Source organism: Heptranchias perlo, chromosome 42, assembly GCF_035084215.1.
Source record: "Heptranchias perlo isolate sHepPer1 chromosome 42, sHepPer1.hap1, whole genome shotgun sequence".
In the NCBI taxonomy this organism is placed as follows: domain Eukaryota; kingdom Metazoa; phylum Chordata; class Chondrichthyes; order Hexanchiformes; family Hexanchidae; genus Heptranchias; species Heptranchias perlo.
This window is the reverse complement of record NC_090366.1, coordinates 13,509,261-13,531,916: the sequence shown is the minus strand read 5'-3', so window position 1 is coordinate 13,531,916 and position 22,656 is coordinate 13,509,261. Positions and strand designations below refer to the sequence as shown.

The following is a 22,656-nucleotide window of genomic DNA, read 5'->3' as shown; positions in this document are numbered from 1 at the left end:
ATCTCACATTTAAATTTAGCAATTGAGCTAGTATCAATTGCCTTTTGCGGAAGAGAGTTCCAAACTTCTACGACTCTTTGTGTGTAAAATTTTTTCTAATCTCGCTCCTGAAAGGTCTGGCTCTAATTTTTAGACTGTGCCCCCTAGTCCTAGAATCCCCAACCAGCGGAAATAGTTTCTCTCTATCCATCCTATCTGTTCCCCTTAATATCTTATAAACTTCGATCAGATCACCCCTTAACCTTCTAAACTCGAGAGAATACAACCCCAATTTGTGTAATCTCTCCTTGTAACTTAACCCTTGAATTCCGGGTATCATTCGAGTAAACCTACGCTGCACTCCCTCCAAGGCCATTATGTCCTTCCGAAGGTGCGGTGCCCAGAACTGCTCACAGTACTCCAGGTGCGGTCTAACCAGGGTTTTGTATAGCTGCAGCATAACTTCTGCCCCCTTGTACTCCAGTCCTCGAGATATAAAGGCCAGCATTCCATTCGCCTTATTGATTATTTTCTGCACCTGTTCATGACACTTCAATGATCTATATACCTGTACCCCTAAGTCCCTTTGGACATCCACTGTTTTTAACTTTTTACCATTTAGAAAGTGCCCTATTCTATCCTTTTTTGATCTAAAGTGGATGACCTCACATTTGCCTACATTGAATTTCATTTGCCACAGTTTTGCCCATTCACCTAATCTATCAATATCACTTTGTAATTTTATGTTTTCATCGACACTGCTTACAATGCCACCAATCTTTGTGTCATCAGCAAACTTAGATATGAGACTTTCTATGCCTTCATCTAAGTCGTTAAAAAATATTGTGAATAATTGAGGCCCCAAGACAGATCCCTGCGGGACTCCACTGGTCACATCCTGCCAATTAGGGGTTACGGGGAGCGGGCAGGAAATTGGACATGAATTTAGATTTGAGGTTAGGATCAGATCAGCCATGATCTTATTGAATGGCAGAGCAGGCTCGAGGGGCCGATTGACCTACTCCTGCTCCTATTTCTTATGTGAGTACCTACCCATTATCCCTACTCTCTGTCACCTTTCGCTCAGCCAACTTCCTATCCAAGTCCGTACTTTTCCCTCGATTCCATGGGCTTCTATCTTAGCTAACAGTCTCTAATGTGTGATCTTATCAAATGCCTTCTGGAAGTCCATATAAATAACATCCATTGACATTCCCCTGTCCACTACTTTTGTCACCTCTTCAAAAAATTCAATCAGGTTTGTCAGGCACGACCTACCTTTCACAAATCCATGCTGGCTCTCTCTGATTAACTGAAAATTCTCGAGGTGTTCAGTCACCCTATCCTTAATTATAGACTCCAGCATTTTCCCCACAACAGATGTCAGGCTAACTGGTCTGTAATTCCCTGGTTTCCCTCTCCTTTCTTAAAAAGCGGAGTGATGTGCAATTTTCCAATCTAGAGGGACAGTTCCTGAATCTAGAGAACTTTGAAAGATTATAGTTCGGGCATCTGCAATGTGCTCACCTACTTCCTTTAAAACCCTGGGATGGAAACCATCTGGTCCTGAGGATTTGTCACTTTTTAGTGCTGTTATTTTCTTCATTACTGTTGCTTTACTTATGTCAATTTTATTGAGTCCCTGTCCCCGATTCAATATTAGTTTTCTTGGGATTTCCGGCATACTATCCTCTTTTTCTCCTGTAAATACTGACGCTAAGTAATTGTTCAACATGTCCGCCATTTCCCCATTGTCAATGACAATATCCCCACTTTCAGTTTTAAAGGGGCCAACACTGCTCCTGACCACCCTCTTTTTATTATAACTATAAAAGTTCTTTGTATTGGTTTTGATATCCTTTGCAAGTTTCTTTTCATACTCTCTTTTTGTAGCTCTTACTATCTGTTTTGTGATCCTTTGTTCATCTTTGTATCTTTCCCATTCGCCAGGATCTGTGCCATTTTTTGCCTTTTTGTATGCTCTTTCCTTATGTCTTATACTGTCCCTTACCTCTTTAGTTGTCTATGGCTGTTTTTTTTGGCAAGTCGAGTTCTTGCCCCTTCGGGGTATAAACCGATTCTGTATCACGTTAAATGTTTCTTTAAACATTTCCCACTGATCATCAGTCGTTTTACCCATTAACAGATTTGCCCAGTTTACTGTGGACAGTCTCTGTCTCATCCCATTGAAGTCGGCCTTACCCAAGTCTAGAATCTTAGCAGCTGATTCACTTTTTTCCCTTTCAAACACTACATTGAACTCGATCATGTTATGATCGCTATTGGATAAATGTTCGCGCATAGTTAAGCCGTTAACTAAATCTGGTTCATTACTCATTACTAAATTTAGTATGTCTTGCCCCCTTGTTGCCTCTAGGACATACTGCTGTAGAAAACTATCCCGGACACACTCAAGAAATTCACTATCTTTCTGACAGTTGCTAGTCTGCTTTTCCTAATCTATGTGAAGGTTAAAGTTCCCCATTAAGACCACTATGCCTTTGTTACACACTTGTCTAATCTCTGCATTTATACAATCTAGCACATCAGAGCTGCTGCCAGGGGTCCTATACACAACTCCCACTATAGTCTTAGATCCTTTCCTATTTCTCAATTCAACCCATAAGGTCTCTTTTGGCTGCTTACCTCTCGTTATATCGTCCTTTATCATTGAAGTGATTTCATCTCTAATCATTAAGGCTACTCCTCCCCCTCTTCCATTTTCCCTGTCTCTCCTGTATTTAGTTCCCAATGCTGACCATCCTGCAGCCATGTCTCAGTAATAGCTATCATGTCATACCCTCCAATTTGAATTTGAACCTGTAGTTCATTTAATTTATTCCTTATACTCCATGCATTTGGATAGAACTCTTATTTGGGCCACACACCCTAGCCTGACCTTCAGCTTTGATGCTGGGTTAATCGCCTTACGCCTTCTAGTTTTCACTTTATCTGTAGTGTCTAAAGTACACTTTCTTTCTGCTGCTCTACGCTTTTCCCTTTCACTTGTTCTTGAACAACTATTTGTATTGTAAATTTCCCCTGGGTCTTCCCCTCTCTTGCTGCTCTCAACTTTACTCCCTTCTGACTCCCCGCTCAGGTTCCCATCCCCCTGCCACTCTAGTTTAAACCTTCCCCAACAGCACTAGCAAACACCCCCGCGAGGACATTGGTCCCGGTCCTGCTCGGGTGTAACCCGTCCTACTTATACCTTAGTGGTATAAACTGGGCGACATGGACATGTTGGGCCGAAGGGCCTGTTTCCATGTTGTAAACTTCTATGATTCTATTGTACAGGTCCCACCCTCCCCAGAACCGGTCCCAATGTCCCAGGAATCTAAATCCCTCCCTCCTACACCATCCCTGCAGCCATGCATTCATCCCGTCTATTCTCCTGTTCCTATACTCACTAGCACGTGGCACTGGTAGTAATCCTTAGATCACTACCTTTGAAGTCCTGCTTTTTAATTTATCTCCTAACTCCTTAAATTCACCTTGCAGGACCTCATCCCTTTTTTTAACCTATGTCGTTGGTACCAATATGGACCACGACTACCCTCCCCTTCCAGAATGCCCTGCAGCCGCTTCGTGACATCCTTGACCCTAGCACCAGGGAGGCAACATACAATCCTGGAGTCACGTTTGCGGCTGCAGAAATGCCTATCTGTTCCCCTTACAATTGAATCCCCTATCACTATAGCCCTGCCACTCTTCTTCCTCCCCTCCTGTGCAGCAGAGCCACCCGTGGTGCCACGAACTTGGTTCTTGCTGCTTTCCTCTGATAAGCCATCTCCCCCAACAATATCCAAAGCAGTATATCAGTTTGAGAGGGAGATGGCCCCAGGGCACTCCTGCTCTACCTGCCTAGTCCTTTTACTCTGCCTGGTGGTCACCCATTTCCTTTTTGCCTGGCTAATCTTTACCTGCGGTGTGACCACCTCACTGAACGTGCTATCCACGATTGTCTCAGCATCGCGGATGCTCCACAACGAATCCACCCGCAGCTCCAGCTCCGAAATGCGGTTAGCCAGTAGCTGCAGCTGGCCACACTTCCTGCACACATGGTCGCCAGGGACACTGGTAGCGTCCATGACTTCCCATATAGTGCAGGAGGAGCATATCACGGGTGCGAGCTGTGCTGCCATGACTTGCCTTAGACTCTCAGACTCTCCTCTCGCTCTCGGTCTCTCCTTTTATACTGTGCTCACCTCTCGGACTCTCCTGCCTCACCCGCGACATCGCACAGTAGTTTCCTCTTGTTGCAGGTCTGCTGCTGCTTTTATTCCCCACTCTCAGTCTTCTGCTGCTCAGGTCTGCCGCCGCTCTGCGAATAATGTTGGAAAAGCAAGTCAAAGCAGCACCTCCTTCCCCCACTTCACCGAACTCCCACACTCACCTAACTCTCAGCTGTCTCGCTCTGTGTCCGCCGCACTCCGTGGATTTCTCTCCGCCGGTACCCTCCCCCACCACCCCTTGTTAGTTTAAAGCCATATCTGCCTCTAGGTTTTAAGGAGCGTCTTAAAGGAGGAGAGAGAGGCGGAGAGGTTTAGGGAGGGAGCTTAGGGCCCGGGCAGCTGAAGGCACGGCCGCCAATGGTGGAGCGATGGAAATCGGGGGGTGCGCGAGAGGCAAGAATTGGAGGAGCGCAGAGTTCTCGGAGGCTTGTAGGGCTGGAGGAGGTTACAGAGATAGGGAGGGGGGGTGTCGAGGCCATGGAGGGATTTGAACACTATAGTGCGTCCTTGTACAATCTACAAGTTTTCAAACCAGGGTTGGTGTCACCCAATCACTACCTCCCGATTTATCTCATCTTCTCTCCTACTCAATCTTGACCTTTGAGCTTCTCAATTGAACAAAAAAAAAGCAGGTTTATTTTCTGCTCCAAAAAGATATTACAAATTCCACTTACTTTCAGCAGAAGATTTGGTGGTATTTTCTAGAAAATGATGATCGAACATGCGGACATTTTACTGCAGTGTTTTCAGGGTGAAATCTTGTGATCTCACTGATACAGAGACCAGAAGGTCCTGAGGCAGACAAGGGGCTGAGGTTTTGGAGATCTGATTGAAAGAACATTTTCCCCAGAGAATCAGGAAGTGATGCGGTGAAGAGCCAAACCTATTCCGGGAGTTCCCGCTCCCCGGCTCAATTGGGACCTGGAGTCAGATGGCACATTCCCAACTCCAGATCGGCGCGATTGATTCCCACATGAAAGAAAGAAAGATCTTGCATTTCTATCGCGCCTTTCACGACCTCAGGACATCCCAAGGCCCTTTACAGCCAATGAAGGACTTTTTGAAGTTTAGTCACTGTTGTAATGTGGGAAACGTGGCAGCCAATTTGCGCACAGCAAGATCCCACTAACAGCAATGCAATAAATGATCAGATAATCTATTTTTTGGTGGTTAGTTGAGGGATAAATATTGGCCCAGAATATTTTGGAGTATAGTTCCTCTGTGTGATATTTGTTACTATGTTGGGGTGTAGTTCCTCTGTGTGATATTTGTTACTATGTTGGGGTGTAGTTCCTCTGTGTGATATTTGTTACTATGTTGGGGTGTAGTTCCTCTGTGTGATATTTGTTACTATGTTGGGGTGTAGTTCCTCTGTGTGATATTTGTTACTATGTTGGGGTGTAGTTCCTCTGTGTGATATTTGTTACTATGTTGGGGTGTAGTTCCTCTGTGTGATATTTGTTCCTGTGTTGGGGTGTAGTTCCTCTGTGTGATATTTGTTACTATGTTGGGGTGTAGTTCCTCTGTGTGATATTTGTTCCTGTGTTGGGGTGTAGTTCCTCTGTGTGATATTTGTTCCTGTGTTGGGGTATTATTCCTCTGTGTGATATTTGTTACTATGTTGGGGTATTATTCCTCTGTGTGATATTTGTTACTATGTTGGGGTATTATTCCTCTGTGTGATATTTGTTACTGTGTTGGGGTGTAGTTCCTCTGTGTGATATTTGTTCCTGTGTTGGGGTATGGTTCCTCTGTGTGATATTTGTTACTGTGTTGGGGTATTATTCCTCTGTGTGATATTTGTTACTATGTTGGGGTATTATTCCTCTGTGTGATATTTGTTACTATGTTGGGGTATTATTCCTCTGTGTGATATTTGTTACTGTGTTGGGGTATTATTCCTCTGTGTGATATTTGTTACTATGTTGGGGTATTATTCCTCTGTGTGATATTTGTTACTATGTTGGGGTATAATTCCTCTGTGTGATATTTGTTGCTATGTTGGGGTATAATTCCTCTGTGTGATATTTGTTACTGTGTTCGGGTGTAGTTCCTCTGTGTGATATTTGTTACTGTGTTGGGGTCTCGTTCCTCTGTGATATTTGTTACTGTGTTGGGGTATCGTTCCTCTGTGTGATATTTGTTACTGTGTTGGGGTATCGTTCCTCTGTGTGATATTTGTTACTGTGTTGGGGTATAGTTCCTCTGTGTGATATTTGTTACTGTGTTGGGGTATCGTTCCTCTGTGTGATATTTGTTACTGTGTTGGGGTCTCGTTCCTCTGTGTGATATTTGTTACTGTGTTGGGGTATCGTTCCTCTGTGTGATATTTGTTACTGTGTTGGGGTATCGTTCCTCTGTGTGATATTTGTTACTGTGTTGGGGTATCGTTCCTCTGTGTGATGTGTTACTATTTTCCTCTAAGTCCCAGATTTCGTAACAATTTGGATTCAACAGATTTGGAGTCGGGGGGGGGAGTTTAATTCTTGGGGATAGGGAACGGAACCATTGATCGAAAGACCGAGTCAGACATTTCGTAAAGACAAAAGTAATTGTTTTATTTAAAACAAACAATATTTACAAATTATGTCCTGCAGGTTGAAACTGCAGCAAGATCACATTGTGTGGGTCGATCTTTGTGCGAGAGAGTAAAACGGGCAATAGCAAATTGGGGGCCCGTTTTATCTCTCTCCCGATTTTTATCTCCTGTTCCAATGAAGTGGGAGTAAGTCTCCAAACACACACACATCGTCGATCGTAACACTGAGGGATTCATCTCAGAAACCCAGGTTGTATTAAAAGTACAGATTGTTGATACAAAAGAAAGGACAGTTACATTGACTTCGTACAAACTAAGGACATGAAACATCAGCAGAAAGGATTACTTGAGGCAGCGAGCGTGTCTAACAGCAGAGCTTGTGAGCTCTCAAATCTAATAGAAGTCCTTTTTTATAACCCACTGTTCAACACTTCAAAACCTGGAAGCTGCTCTTCCCATTTTATCAGCAAATTGTGGCTTCCCCCCATTGAATTGGACACTTCCACTGAACGATGTCCAACAAGGAAAGAAAGAAAGAATTTGCATTTCTATAGCGCCTTTCATGACCTCAGGGCGTCCCAAAGCGCTTTTTGAAATGTAGTCACTGTTGCCATGCAGGAGAAGCTTTGCGAGTTGTTCTGATCTGGAATGCGCTGCCTGAAAGGGCTGTGGAAGCAGATTCAATAATAACTTTCAAAAGGGGAATTGGATAAATACTTGAAGGGGAAAAGTTTGCGGGGGAGGAGCAGGAGGGAGTGGGACTAATTGGATAGCTTTTTCAAAGAGCCGGCACAGGCACGATGGGCTGAATGGCCTCCTTTTGTGCTGTAGCGTTCTGTGATTCTACAAATCGAAAGTGTTACGTGTCACTGCACCCAGGGAGCTATCACAAACAGAGGGGCCGTAAATATAAGATAGTCACTAATAAACCCAATCAGTAATTCAGGAGAAACTTCTTTACCCAGAGAGTGGTGGGAATGTGGAACTCGCTCCCACAAGGAGTAGTTGAGGTGAATAGTGTAGATGGATTTAAGGGGAAGCTGGATAAACACATGAGGGAGAAAGGAATAGAAGGATATGCTGATCGGGTGAGATGGAGTAGGGAGGGAGGAGGCTCGTGTGGAGCATAAACACCGGGATAGACCAGTTGGGCCGAATGGCCTGTTTCTGTGCGGTAGACTCAGTGTAATTCTATGGAGAAGGTAGACATTTAACAATTGGAAATGGTGAGAAACAGCAGCATTAAATGGCTTGCAGGCAATAAATAAGAACCGCCGAAGTTTCCGGCCTGCTGCAGAAGGCTTTCCTTGGTCAGGCCCCATGGCCTACAGTTTGCAGCAGAATCCACAGGTGATCCGAGCGCCTTTCTTGTTACAACAGCCGCAGCAGTAGAGGCAGATAGGGACATGGGTCCACCTCTTCTCACGCAGCAACAGGGATCCCTGGAAGAGAGGGAGGAGAAAGAGTGAGCACATTCCGGGAGGCCATCGGCCAAGCAAGCGAAGCAGGGGGACTGGCGACCTCTGACCTATTGGCATCCAACTTTAGACCATTGAAGGTTGAGGGGACCGTCCGATCGAGGTGTTTAAAATGTTAAAAGGATTCGCTGGGGGTGGAGACGGAGAAACGACTTGGGGGGAAATCGAGAACAAGGGGATATAGAACCTTACAGCACAGAAAGAGGCCATTCGGCCCATCGTGCCTGTGCCGGCTCTTTGAAAGAAATATCCCCAATTAGTCCCACTCCCCCCTGCTCTTTCCCGATAGCCCTGTAAATGTTTTCCCCTTCATGTATTTATCCAATTTCCTTTTGAAAGTTATTATTGAATCTGCTTCCACCGCCCTTTCAGGCAGCGCATTCCAGATCAGAACAACTCGCAGCGTCAAAAAAATGTCTCCTCATCTCCCCCTCTGGTTCTTTTACCAATTATCTTAAATCTGTGACCTCTGGTTACCGACCCTCCTGCCACTGGAAGCAGTTTCTCCTTATTTACTCTATCAAAACCCCTCATGATTTTGAACCCCTCTATTAAATCTCCCCTTAACCTTCTCTGCTCTAAGGAGAACAATCCCAGCTTCTCCAGTCTCTCCACGGAACTGAAGTCCCTCATCCCTGGTACCATTCTGGTAAATCTCCTCCGCATCCTCTCCAAGGGGACGTAATCTTAAAATTAGAGCTAGGCTTTTCAGGAGCGAAATCAGGAAGCACTTCTTCACACAAAGGGGAGTGGGAATCTGGAACTCTCTCCCCCCAAAAAGGCTGTGGATTCTGGGGGTCAGTTGCAACTTTCAAGGCTGAGATCGATAGATTTTTGTTGGCCAAGGGTATTAAGGGATATCAAGGAGATTGTACAAAACCGGCTAAAGACCTTACAATTCAAACTGTCAGATAATAGATTGCATCAAGCTCCTTTGCTAAAAAAGAACGAATTCAATTTGAAACAATGCTATTTCCTTGTACCGAGTACTCTACAGTGCTGTTTCAAGAAGGACTTAGGAATATAGGAACAGGAGTAGGCCATTCAGCCCCTCGTGCCTGCTCCGCCATTTGATAAGATCATGGCTGATCTGTGATCTAACTCCATATACCTGCCTTTGGCCCATATCCCTTAATACCTTTGGTTGCCAAAAAGCTATCGATCTCACATTTAAATTTAGCAATTGAGCTTGTATCAATTGCCTTTTGCGGAAGAGAGTTCCAAACTTCTACCACCCTTTGTGTGTAGAAATGTTTTCTAATCTCACTCCTGGAAGGTCTGGCTCTAATTTTTAGACTGTGCCCCCTACTCCTAGAATCCCCAACCAGCGGAAATAGTTTCTCTCTATCCACCCTATCTGTTTCCCTTAATAGCTTAAAAACTTGTATTTCTATCGCGCCTTTCACAACCTCAGGACGTCCCAAACCGCTTTACAGCCAACGAAACACTTTTGAAGCGTGGTCACTGTTGTAACGTAGGAAACGCGGCAGCCAATTTAAGCACAGCAAGATCCCACAAGCACATTACTGTTTGTGGGATCTTGCTGTGCGCAAATTGGCTGCTGTGTTTCCTACGTTACAAGTGACCACACTTCAAAAAAAGGAATTTATTTGCTGTAAAGCGCTTTGAGACGTTCTGAGGTCTTGAAAGCACTGTAGAAATGGGAGTTCTTTCCTTTATTCTGTGCCTTAATCTGCATGCTAGTCAAACAGACTCTCTATCTATGTTGGAGACATAGTTATCGTTAGGATCTCCCGGCTGTAAATAAGGACCTGATATCAGAAATGCTTTGGCTGGCGTTCAAATCGATTGTTCAGTGGAAGAGATTAGATATGCTGGGTACACAGTAGCTCTGTTCTCTGGGAGTGTCCCTTCCATGTTACACCGACAAAAACTTTAACATAGTAAAACATCCCGAGGCACTTCACAGGAGCGATTATAAGACAAAAATTTGACACTGAGCCACATAAGGAGATATTAGGACAGGTGACCAACAGCTTGGTCAGAGGTAGGTTTTAAGGAGCGTCTTAAAGGAGGAGAGAGAGAGGCGGAGAGGTTTAGGGAGGGAATTCCAGAGCTTAGGACCCAGGCAGCTGAAGGCACGGCCGCCAATTTTGGAACGAAGGGAGTGGGGGAATGAACAACAGGCCGGAATTGGAGGACGCTCCGTATCAGGCACTACCTGGGGTGGGTTTCTCACTCATAGGAACAGGAGGAGGCCATTCAGCCCCTCCTGGCTGATCTGTTTTCATTGTTGTTATTGAATACTCTCTCCCCATACGGGGACAACTCACTTAACTGAGCCCAGAAAGCTTAGGAGGCGAATAGCATAGATGCATTTAAGGGGAAGCTAGATAAACACGAGGGAGAAAGGAGTAGAAGGGTATGTTGCTAGGGTGAGATGAAGTAGGGAGGGAGGAGGCTCGTGTGGAGCATAAGAAAGAAAAGAATTTCATAAGAACATAAGAAATAGGAGCAGGAGTCGGCCAATCGGCCCCTCGAGCCTGCTCCGCCATTGAATAAGATCATGGCTGATCTGATTCTAACCTCAAATCTAAATTCATGTCCAATTTCCTGCCCGCTCCCCATAACCCCTAATTCCCTTTACTTCTAGGAAACTGTCTATTTCTGTTTTAAATTTATTTAATGATGTAGCTTCCATAGCTTCCTGGGGCAGCAAATTCCACAGACCTACTACCCTCTGAGTGAAGAAGTTTCTCCTCATCTCAGTTTTGAAAGAGCAGCCCCTTATTCTAAGATTATGCCCCCTCGTTCTAGTTTCACCCATCCTTGGGAACATCCTTACCGCATCCACCCGATCAAGCCCCTTCACAATCTTATATGTTTCAATAAGATCGCCTCTCATTCTTCTGAACTCCAGTGAGTAGAGTCCCAATCTATTCGACCTCTCCTCATATGTCCGCCCCCTCATCCCCGGGATTAACCGAGTGAACCTTCTTTGTACTGCCTCGAGAGCAAGTACGTCTTTTCTTAAGTATGGACACCAAAACTGTATGCAGTATTCCAGGTGCGGTCTCACCAATACCTTATATAACTGCAGCAATACCTCCCTGTTTTTATATTCTATCCCCCTAGTAATAAAAGCCAACATTCCGTTGGCCTTCTTGATCACCTGCTGCACCTGCATACTAACTTTTTGATTTTCTTGCACTAGGACCCCCAGATCCCTTTGTACTGCAGTACTTTCCAGTTTCTCGCCATTAAGATAATAACTTGCTCTCTGATTTTTCCTGCCAAAGTGCATCACCTCACATTTTCCAATTTGCATTTATATAGCGCCTTTCACCACCTCAGGATGTCCCAAAGCGCTTCACAGCCAATGAAGTACTTTTTGAAGTGCAGTCACTGTTGCAATGTAGGAATTGCGGCAGACAATTTGTGCACAGCAAGATCCCACAAACAGCAATGTGAGAATGACCAGATCATCTGTCTTTTAGTGATGTTGGTTGAGGGATAAATATTGGCCCCAGGACACGGTTTCAAGTCCCACTCCAGAAAAAAAAAAGTACTTGATTGGCTGCGTTTCGAGCCCAATTTCATGGCCATTGAAATCTCTTTGATATCGAGACATGCTCTGCAGAAAAGGTGAGTGTGGGATGGGCTTTAAAACGAGGAATAAATTTCACCTACTGTGGCTGGAGGATCCACGGCTTCCTCATTCGTCAGGGAATCATGTTCAGTTTCTATCTGTAACAGGAGAGATGTCGTCAGTACACAGCATGAGGGGAGGAGAGAGAGAGAGAGAGAAAGAGAGAGAGAACTTGCATTTCTATAGTGATTTCACCACCTCAGGATGTCCCAAAGCGTTTTACAACCAATGAAGCACTTTTTAAAGTGTAGTCACTGTTGTAATGTAGGAAACGCGGCAGCCAATTTACGCACAGCAAGATCCCACAAACAGAAATGTGATAATGGCCAGATCATCTGTTTTTTTTAGTGCTTTGGTTGAGGGATAAATATTGGCCCCAGGACACCGTGGGGAACTCCCCCTGCTCTTTTCCAATAGTGCCCGTGGGACCTATTACGTCCCACCTGAGAGGGCAGACGGGGCCTCTGTTTAACGTCTCATCCGAAAGACGGCACATCCAACAGTGCAGCGCTCCCTCAGTACTGACCCTCCGACAGTGCGGCACATCCCACAGTGCAGCGCTCCCTCAGTACTGGGCACCGGAGATTGTCGGCCTGGATTGTGGGGCTCGAGTCTCTGGAGTGGGGGCTGGAACCCACGACCTTCTGACTCAGAGGCGAGAGAGAGAGAGACCCTCTGAGCCAAGATGGTGAGGGGGTCGGGGTGGGGAAGGGACCGAGAAGAGAAAGGAAGAAAGAGGAGAGGTGAAAGAAGGGAGGCGAAAGAGAGGAGAGCATGAGAAAGGGAGGAGAGGGGAAAGAGGAAGGGAGGACGTGGAGGAGGAGGGAGAAACTGAGAGGAAACAAACGGAAGGATAAAAAAGGAAATCGAAAATGCAAGATGAGCATTAAAATGTAATCGTCACACCAGATAGAAGACGGAGTCACACATGCATATGCACAGAGTCAGCGTAACATTCTCTAAATACAAGCAATTCATTATGAAAAGTGAAATCTCCCCGCTCACCTTAGACAAGGACAAGCACTGGTTCACGTGGACACAGGCAAGCAGAACCAGGCTGAGCAACACTAGGCACACTTTCATCTGGGAGCTTCTCATCTCTGCTGATGTCTCTCCGATCTCCTAGTTCTGAGCTGAGGCTATGATTTGGGATCAGGGATAACGCTCCCATTTATACCCCAGCACCTGGAGGGGGGGTGGTGGTGAATGACTAAGGGAGAGCTTCCTGGAATTATACCTTCCCAAACGCCTGATGTTTACATTGGAACAGGCACAGGAATACACACAGTGGGGGGGTGGGTATGGACTGAAAGAGGGCTAAGGTCAACACTGATAGCAATGCAGGGGGTGGGCAGAGCGATGTGTAACAACAACACATTTTACAACTGCTAATGCACCCAGCCCCAGTTACAGATTTCCCCGAACTCTCAGAGAAAAACTCAGTTAAAATGTGTTTCCCACCCCACTGCGATGAATCACACCAGCAACTTGCATTTATGCAGCGCCTTTAACGTAGTAAAAACCTCCCCAGGACGTTTCACAAGAGCGTAAATCAGACAAAATTTGATACTGAGCCACATAAGGAGACATTAGGACAGGTGACCAAAAACTTGATCAAAGAGGGAGGTTTTAAGGAGCGTCTTAAAGGAGGAGAGAGAGAGGCGGAGAGGTTTAGGGAGGGGATTCCAGAGCTTAGGGCCCAGGCAGCTGAAGGCACGGCCGCCAATGGTGGTCAGGAAACGCCTCGATTTTAAAATTCTCATCCTTGTTTTTAAATCTCTCCATGGCCCTTGCCCCACTACCCCCTCCCTATCTCTGGAACCTCCTCCAGCCCTACAACCCTCCGAGATCTCTGCGCTCCTCCACTTTTGGCCTCTTGTCCATCCTCCCGATTTCCATCGCTCCACCATTGGCGGCCGTGCCTTCAGCTGCCTGGGCCCTGAGCTCTGGAATTCCCTCCCTAAACCTCTCCGCCTCTCTCTCTCCTCCTTTAAGACGCTCCTTAAAACCTCTTGGACCAAGCTTTTGGTCACCTGTCCTAATATCTCCTTATGTGGCTCGGTGTCAAATTTTGTCTGATTTCCGCTCCTGTGAAGCGCCTTGGGACGTTTACCAGTTAAAGGCGCTATATAAATGCAAGTTGTTGTTGTTGAAATGACGAATCACAAGAGGCTTCAGCGCAGAAGGAGGCCATTCGGCCCATCATGCCTGTGCTAACTCCACATCGCAGCTGTCCCTTGCAACCCTATTTCTCTGCTCTTTCTCTGGTTCCCTTTAAATATTAATTCCTCATCGAGGAGCTGGAATTTCTGTCAGGGGGGAGCGCACGAACGCAAATTACCAGCACAAAAGATCGAGGAAATTCAGATGCAAGTGTGTTGCACACGGGATTGTGCTGCTCCCAAATTTCCACGCTCTTATCGAACAAGTCCAGGATTACCAAAGGATCTGGGGTTTGGGTATCTCGTGATACACAAATCACTAAAATTAGCGACGTAAGTTCATAAGGCCATAAAAGCAAACCAAGCACTGGGGTCCATTTTGAAAGTAATAGAATTGAAAAGCAGAGAGGTTATATTAAATTTGTATCGAACCTTGGATAGACCACACTTGGAGCACTGTGCACAGTTCTGCTCTCCATGTACCTTGGTTAGACCACACTTGGAGCACTGTGCACAGTTCTGCTCTCCATGTACCTTGGTTAGACCACACTTGGAGCACTGTGCACAGTTCTGGTCTCCATGTACCTTGGTTGGACCACACTTGGAGCACTGTGCACATTTCTGGTCTCCATATACCTTGGTTGGACCACACTTGGAACACTGTGCACAGTTCTGGTCTCCATGTACCTTGGTTAGACCACACTTGGAGTATTGTGCACAGTTCTGGTCTCCATATTACATGTAGGATATAGAGGCACTGGAGAAGATGCAAAAGAAGATTTACAAGCATGATACCAGAACTGAGAGGTTATAACTATCAGGAAAGGCTGAACAGGCTGGGGCTCCTTTCTCTAGAAAAGAGAAGGCTGAGGGGTGACCTGATAGAGGTCTTTAAAATTATGAAGGGGTTTGATAGAGTAGACGTAGAGAAGATGTTTCCACTTGTGGGGGAGTCCAGAACTAGGGGACCATAAATATAAGATAGTCACGAATAAATCCAATAGGGAATTCAGAAGAAACTTCTTTGCCCAGAGAGTGGTAAGAATGTGGAACTCGCTCCCACAAGGAGTAGTTGGGGTGAATAGTGTAGATGGATTTAAGGGAAAGCTGGATAAACACATGAGGGAGAAAGGAATAGAAGGATATGGTGATAGGGTGAGATGATGTGGGGAGGGAGGAGGCTCGTGTGGAGCATAAACACCGGCATGGACCTGTTGGGCCGAATGGCCTGTTCCTACATGTAAAATTCTATGTAATTTCAAAAGGTTTGTAACTTAAACCAGCTCAGTGCAGGGAGAGACCCGAGACACAGATGGAATCGGACAAAGGAAAGAAAATGCCTAAAATATAAAGGATTGGACAGAAGAAGGGAATTTGATAAAGGGGTTTCGGAAAAGGATGAACTAATATTTCTTCTGAATTGTGTTAAACTGAAATAAATGAACTGTTTGCAAACGGCAGGATCAGACCTGGGCTTGGGTCTCAGTAAATCATTAAACATGTAACGTGTCTCACTTATTTCTGCCTGTTTCTACAGATGTTGCCCATCCTCTGGCCTGAGTCCAGCGAAATGTCCCTGGGACAGAGACTGACTGGCGCCTGGGAGTAACTTGTGACGACCTTCATATTGCACAGACAATCCGACACAGAGTCAAAAAAAAAATCATCGAGGCAAAGGACAAAACAGAATAAAACAGAGAGAATAATATATTCTCTGAAACTACACTGCGGGAGATGAATTTATAAGCGTTTAACACATCTCCACTATTTTAGCAGATTCACAAAAGAAAGAAAGATGGAAGGAAGGAGAAAGAAAGATGGAAGGAAGGAGAAAGAAAGAACAAACTTGTATTTCTATCGCGCCTTTCGCCACCTCAGGACGTCCCAAAGCGCTTTACAGCCAATTAAGTACTTTTTTGAAGTGCGGTCACTGTTGTAATGTAAGAAACGCGGCAGGCAATATGTGCACAGCAAGATCCCACAAACAGCAATGTGATAATTGATCAGATCATCTGTTTTTTTTTAGTAATGTTGGTTGAGGGATAAATATTGGCCCCAGGACACCGGGGAGAACTCCCCTGGTTGGGGGCCTGGGTTTAAAGCCTCATCCAAAAGATGGATTATTCCCTCCACAAAAATAGCAGAGAAGAATTTCAAATGAGCAGTTTTTGATGATTGCACAATAGTGAAAGGGAGATCAAACGAAGGAAGATAGATTGAGAAGAGAAACAGAATGATCAAAATAAACCAGGAAATGAATAAAAGGAGAGAATAAAATGGAGATTTAAATAGAGAGAATCAACCAGAAAAAGAATAAAGCAGAGAGATTAAAATAGAGAATAAAATAGAGTGAGAATAAATCAAACAAAGAATAAAACAGAAAGATAATAAACCAGCAAAAGAATAAAATAGAAAGAATAAAATAGAGAGAGAATAAAATGGAGAGAGTAAACCAGGAAACGAATGAAATAGAGAGAGAGAATAAACCAAAAAGAAGAGAATAAAATGGAGAGAGTAAAACCGAAAACAAATGAAATAGAGAGAGAATAAACCAAAAAAAGAATAAAATAGAGAGAAAATAAATTAGCAAAACAATAAAATAGAGAGAGAATAAACCAAAGAAAAGAGAATAAAATAGAGAGAATAAACCAAAAGAGAGAATAAAATAGAGAGAGAATAAACTAACAAAATGATAAAATAGAGAATAAAATGGAGAGAGTAAACCAGAAAACAAATGAAAGAGAGAGAATAAACCGACAAAAGAATAAAATAGAGCAAGAATAAAATAGAGAGAGAATAAGTTATAGAGAGAATAAACCATATGAGAATAAAATGCTGAGAGGATAAAATAAAGAAAGATTAAACCAGCAAAAGAATAAAACAAAGAAAAAATAGAGAGAGAATAAAATGGAAAAAGAATAAACAAAAAATAAATAAAGTAGAGGGAGAATAAAGTAGAGAGAGAAAATCAATCACCAAAAGAATAAAATAGGAAGAGAATAAATCAGAAAAAGAATGAAATAGAGAGAATAAACCAACAAAAGAATTAAAATAGAGCAAGAATAAAATAAAGAGAATAATTCAGGAAAATAATAAAATAGAGAGAGAAAAAAACAAAAAGAATAAAATGGAGAGAGGATAAAATAGAGAGAGAGAATAATCCAGCAAAAGAATAAACTAGAGAGGGAACAAAATATGGAGAAAAAAGCAGTAAATGAATAAAACGGAGAGAATAAACCAGAAAATGAATAAAATAGAGAGGGAATAAACCAAAAAAAGAGAAGGAATAAAACAGAGAGAGAGAATAAACCAGAAAAAAGAATGAAATAGAGTGAACAAAATAAAGAGAGAGAATAAACCAGAAAAAGAATACAATAGAAAGAGGATAAAACAGAGAGAGAATAAACCAGCATAAGAATAAAACAGAATAAAATAGAGAACAAAATATAGAGAGAATAAAATGGAGAAAGAATTAAATAGTGAGAGAGAATAAAAGAGCGAGAGAATAAAATAAAGAAAGGGAATAAAATAAAGAGAGATAATAAAATAGAGAGAGAGAATAAACCAGCAAAAGAATAAAATAGAAAGAATAAAATAAATAGAGGGAATAAAATAAAGAGAGATTAAACCAACAAAAGAATAAAACAGAGAATAAAATAGAGAGAGAAAATGAACCAACAAAATAATAAAATAGGAACAGAATAAACCAGAAAAAGAATGAAATAGGTTGAATAAAATAAAGAGAGAGAATAAACCAGCAAAAGAATAAAATTGAGAGAATAAAATAGGGAGAGAATAAACCAGAAAAAGAATGAAATAGAGAGAAAAAAAACAGAAAAAGAATAAAAAGGAGAGAGAATAAAATAGAGAATAGACCAGAAAAAGAATAAAACAGAGTCAATTAACCAGAAAAAGATTAAAATAGAAAGAGATTAAAATAGAAAGAGAGAATAAATCAGAAAAAGAATAAAACAGAGAGAATAAATCAGAAAAAGAGAGTTAATAAATTAGAGAGAATAAACCAAAAAAAGAATAAAACAGAGGTTCATAAACCAGAAAAAGAATAAAATAGAAAGAGAATAAATTAGAGAGAGAATAAACCGGCACAAGAATAAAATAGAGAACAAAATATAGAAAGAATAAAATGGAGAAAGAATCAAATAGTGAGAGAGAATAAATCAGAAAAAGAATAAAATAGAGAGTGAATGAAATAGAGAGAAAATAAAATAGAGAATTAAGCAGAAAAAGAATAAAACAGAGAGAGAATAAATTAGAGAGAGAATAAAGCAAAAAAAGAATACAACAGAGAGAGAATAAAATAGAGAATAAACCAGTAAAAGAATAACATATAGAGAGAATAAAGCAAAAAAAAATAAAATAGAGAGGGAAAAAACAGAAGGAGAAATTAAACAGAGAGAATAAACTAAGAAAAGAGAGAGGCAATAATCAGATTCAAAAAGAAAACAATAAATCAGACAAAAAAATAAAAATAAAACAGAATATAACATAAAAACTGAGACCGAGTGAGTGATAGATGAAGAGAGTGAGAACAGAAAGAGGTAGAGGGTTAGAGAGGGGAAATAATAAACTATTGCAGAGATTTTGGGATGCAGAAAGTGTGAATTATGTGTCATTTATACCGTTAATACTGGAGAAAGTTAATACTGTATTTCGGGATTTTCAGCTATTAGGAAAAGTTACGGGCTTGTTGTTTTGGACGAGGGACCTTGAGAGGATCTAATTTAAGGTGAGGTTGTGTCATGTTGTGTAACGAAGTCCTGATCCTGTGCTGTAATCCCTCAGTGTTTACCATGAGGAGACTGCCTGTCGAGGGTTTGACCAGCAACACCCAAGGACATAAGTGTTCTTGCTTTGCATGGAACAAATGACCAACTCGGATAAGCAAGTGACTCAAACTCAATTGGGTTTCGACAGAAGCCGGGGTACATTTCTGACTCGCTGTTCATTCTACAACAGAAAAGCACAGGTAAAGGTTTTTTTCGCTCGTCTGTTCAGCCCCACTGGTAGGGAGGTCCCAGAGGGCCAGGAGATCGGGCATGGTCCCTGTTCACTGAGCGCTCCCTGAATAACACAGTTTGCAATCTTTCAGCTAGGTTTCTGGACTAGATTAGGGACTCACTGCTTAAACTCACTGCTCCATTCCACTCCAGGTTCTCACGATCTTTCTCTTCTCTCTGTCTGTCGCTCTCTCTCTCTTTCACTGTTTATCTTTTTCTCTCTCTATCTCCTTCACTCTCTATCTCTTTCCCTGTCTCTCTCTCTCTGTCACTCTCTCTCTGTCACTCTCTCTCTGTCTCTCTCTCTTCCTCTGTCTCTTTCACTATATCTTTCTTGATCTTTCTCTTTTCTCCCTCTGTCACTCTCTCTCTCTCTATCTCTTTCTTTCTCTGTCTCACTCTCTATCTCTTTCACTCTTTATCTCTTTCTCTCTATCTCTTTCAATCGCTGTCTTTCTCTCTATCTCTTTCACTCTCTATTTCTTTTTCTCTATCTTTCTCTTCTCTCTCTTTCTCTTTCACTCTTTCTCTCTCTATCTGTCTTTCATCTTTCTCTATATCTTTCTATTTTGCCTCTGTCTCTTTCTCTGACTCTTTCTCGCTCTCACTTTCATTCTCTTCATTTTTCTTTCTCTGTCTCTCTCTTTCTCTCTGTCGTTCTTTCTCATGTGCCTTTGTGCTTTATTCTCTCTTTTCAATTTGCCTTTCTCTCTTTCAGTCTCGTTCTTTCTATCTGCTTTTCTCTAGTCTCTCTCATTCTCTTTATCTCCTTTTCTCTCTGTCTACTCTTTGTCACTCTTTCTGTCTCGCTCTTTCTATCTTTTTTTGCCTCTCTCTTTGTCCCTTTCTCAGTCTTTCGCTATCTCCTTATTCCTCTTTGTCTCTTTCAAACACAGCAGCCAACTTTCACACAGCAAGATCCCACAAACAGCAATGAAATGAATGAACAAGTGAATCTTTTTTGGGGGGTGTCGGCTGGGTGTTGGTTGTGTGACGAATGTTCCCCAGGATGCAGTGGGACGTCTAACACCACCTGAAGGGGCAGAGAGTCCTTTCCCCCATACTGACGCTCTCCTTCCCCCCATTTCAGTCTCTGGGGAGTGGGTTGGTTAGGTGTTCACCTCTCAGGAGCTGAAACCTCCCATCACCCCCTGTGCTCGCTGACCTACATCGGCTCCCGGTCCGGCAACACCTCGATTTTAAAATTCTCATCCTCATGTTCAAATCCCTCCATGGCCTCCTCACCTCCTTCCCTATCTCTGTAACCTCCTCCAGCCCCTGCAACCCTCTGAGACCCCTGCCTCAAATTCTGACCTCTTGCTCATCCCCGATTTCCATCGCTCCACCATTGGCGGCCGTGCCTTCAGCTGCCTGGGCCCTAAGCTCTGGAATTCCCTCCCTAAACCTCTCCGCCTCTCTCTCTCCTTTAAAACCTACCTCTTTGACCAAGCTTTTGGTCTCCTGACCTAATATCTCCTTACATGGCTGGGTGTCAGATTTTGTCTGATTTACACTACGGTGTTTTATTACGTTAAAGGCGCTATATAAATGCAAGATGTTGCTGTCGAGAAAGCCTGATTGTCACTTTTCGAAGCCTAGTTAGCGCGTCGAAAACCCAGCTCCTGCCATCTCCCCCCACGGATTGGGGTCAAGGGTTGGGATGGCTAACACGCCACAACAGGAGATTGTACCCAACTTCACTCCCCCCGCCCCCGCCCCCCCCCCATTATGAGGACACGGGGTGGGGGATGATTAAAAAAAAACAACGGGCGAAGAGGATTAAATTACAGGCCCATTCAGCCCCATTGCACAGACTAGGCTTGTAATTCCCTCGAGTATAGAAAATTAAGGGGTGATCTAATCGAGGTGCTTAAGATGATTAAGGGAGGAAGAGAGAGATGGGGGGAGGAAGAGAGAGAAGGGGGTATGAAGAGAGAGAAGGGGTATGAAGAGAGAAATGGGGGAGGAAGAGAGAAGGAGAGGAAGAGAGAGATGGGGGAGGAAGAGAGAGAAGGGGTATGAAGAGAGAAATGGGGGAGGAAGAGAGAGAAGGGGAGGAAGAGAGAGATGGGGGAGGAAGAGAGAGATGGGGAGGAAGAGAGAGATGGGGAGGAAGAGAGAGATGGGGAGGAAGAGAGAGATGGGGGGAGGAAGAGAGAGTAGGGGGGAGGAAGAGAGAGTAGGGGGGAGGAAGAGAGAGTAGGGGGGAGGAAGAGAGAGCTTGGGGAGGAAGAGAGAGCTTGGGGAGGAAGAGAGAGAGAAGGGGGGAGGAAGCGAGAGAGAAGGGGGGAGGAAGCGAGAGAGATGGGGGAGGAAGAGAGAGAAGGGGAGAAAGAGAGAGAAGGGAGGAGGAAGAGAGAGATGGGGAGGAAGAGAGAGATGGGGGGAGGAAGAGAGAGAAGGGGGGAGGAAGAGAGAGCTTGGGGAGGAAGAGAGAGCTTGGGGAGGAAGAGAGAGCTTGGGGAGGAAGAGAGAGAAGGGGGGAGGAAGCGAGAGAGAAGGGGGGAGGAAGCGAGAGAGATGGGGGAGGAAGAGAGAGAAGGGGAGAAAGAGAGAGAAGGGAGGAGGAAGAGAGAGATGGGGAGGAAGAGAGAGATGGGGAGGAAGAGAGAGATGGGGAGGAAGAGAGAGAAGGGGGGAGGAAGAGAGAGCTTGGGGAGGAAGAGAGAGAAGGGGGGAGGAAGAGAGAGCTGTGGGGAGGAAGAGAGAGATGGGGAGGAAGAGAGAGATGGGAGAGGAAGAGAGTGAAGGGGGGAGGAAGAGAGTGAAGGGGGGAGGAAGAGAGTGAAGGGGGGAGGAAGAGAGAGAAGGGGGGAGGAAGAGAGAGCTTGGGGAGGAAGAGAGAGAAGGGGGAGGAAGAGAGAGAAGGGGGAGGAAGAGAGAGAAGGGGGAGGAAGAGAGAGCTGGGGGAGGAAGAGAGAGAAGGGGGGAGGAAGAGAGAGAAGGGGGAGGAAGAGAGAAGGGAGGAGGAAGAGAGAGATGGGGAGGATGAGAGAGATGGGGAGGAAGAGAGAGAAGGGAGGAGGAAGAGAGAGAAGGGAGGAGGAAGAGAGAGATGGGGTGGAAGAGAGAGAAGGGGGGAGGAAGAGAGAGAAGGGAGGAGGAAGAGAGAGCTGGGGGAGGAAGAGAGAGAAGGGGGGAGGAAGAGAGAGCTTGGGGAGGAAGAGAGAGAAGGGGGGAGGAAGAGAGAGATGGGGAGGAAGAGAGAGCTGTGGGGAGGAACAGAGAGATGGGGAGGAAGAGAGAGAAGGTGGAGGAACAGAGAGATGGGAGAGGAAGAGAGTGAAGGGGGGAGGAAGAGAGAGAAGGGGGAGGAAGAGAGAGAAGGGGGGAGGAAGAGAGAGAAGGGGGAGGAAGAGAGAGCTTGGAGAGGAAGAGAGAGATGGGGGGAGGAAGAGAGAGCTGGGTGAGGACGAGAGAGAGGGGGGAGGAAGAGAGAGATAGGGAGGAAGAGAGAGAAGGGGGAGGAAGAGAGAGATGGGAGAGGAAGAGAGAGAAGGGGGGAGGAAGAGAGAGCAGGGGGGAGGAAGAGAGAGAAGGGGGGAGGAAGAGAGAGCTGGGGGAGGAAGAGAGAGCTTGGAGAGGATGAGAGAGAAGGGGGAGAAAGAGAGAAATGGGGAGGAAGAGAGAGCTGG

General features: G+C 44.3%; 2 protein-coding genes across 4 annotated transcripts in view; one reads left to right on the top strand and one right to left on the bottom strand.

The window, feature by feature from the left end:
* The window catches only part of LOC137306224 (free fatty acid receptor 3-like), an 82,030-nt gene that overhangs the window by 9,918 nt on the left and 49,456 nt on the right, over positions 1-22,656 (top strand). For both annotated transcript variants that reach the window (XM_067975342.1, XM_067975343.1), the window contains exon 2: positions 15,541-18,990. The gene's annotated coding sequence lies outside the window, so the exon portion shown is untranslated. The remainder of the gene's footprint in view (positions 1-15,540; positions 18,991-22,656) is intronic.
* Positions 6,747-22,656, bottom strand: part of hamp (hepcidin antimicrobial peptide) — a 34,520-nt gene continuing 18,610 nt past the window's right edge. The window contains exons 1-3 of one of the 2 annotated variants that reach the window (XM_067975347.1): positions 12,847-13,076; positions 11,883-11,939; positions 6,747-8,195 (exon numbers count right to left, since the gene is read on the bottom strand). In XM_067975347.1, coding sequence (XP_067831448.1) covers positions 8,079-8,195; positions 11,883-11,939; positions 12,847-12,939 — 267 coding nt within the window. In that variant the 5' untranslated portion in view covers positions 12,940-13,076 and the 3' untranslated portion in view covers positions 6,747-8,078. Of the gene's footprint in view, positions 8,196-11,882; positions 11,940-12,846; positions 13,077-22,656 lie in introns of those variants that run through there. The other variant, XM_067975349.1, reaches the window with a different exon arrangement.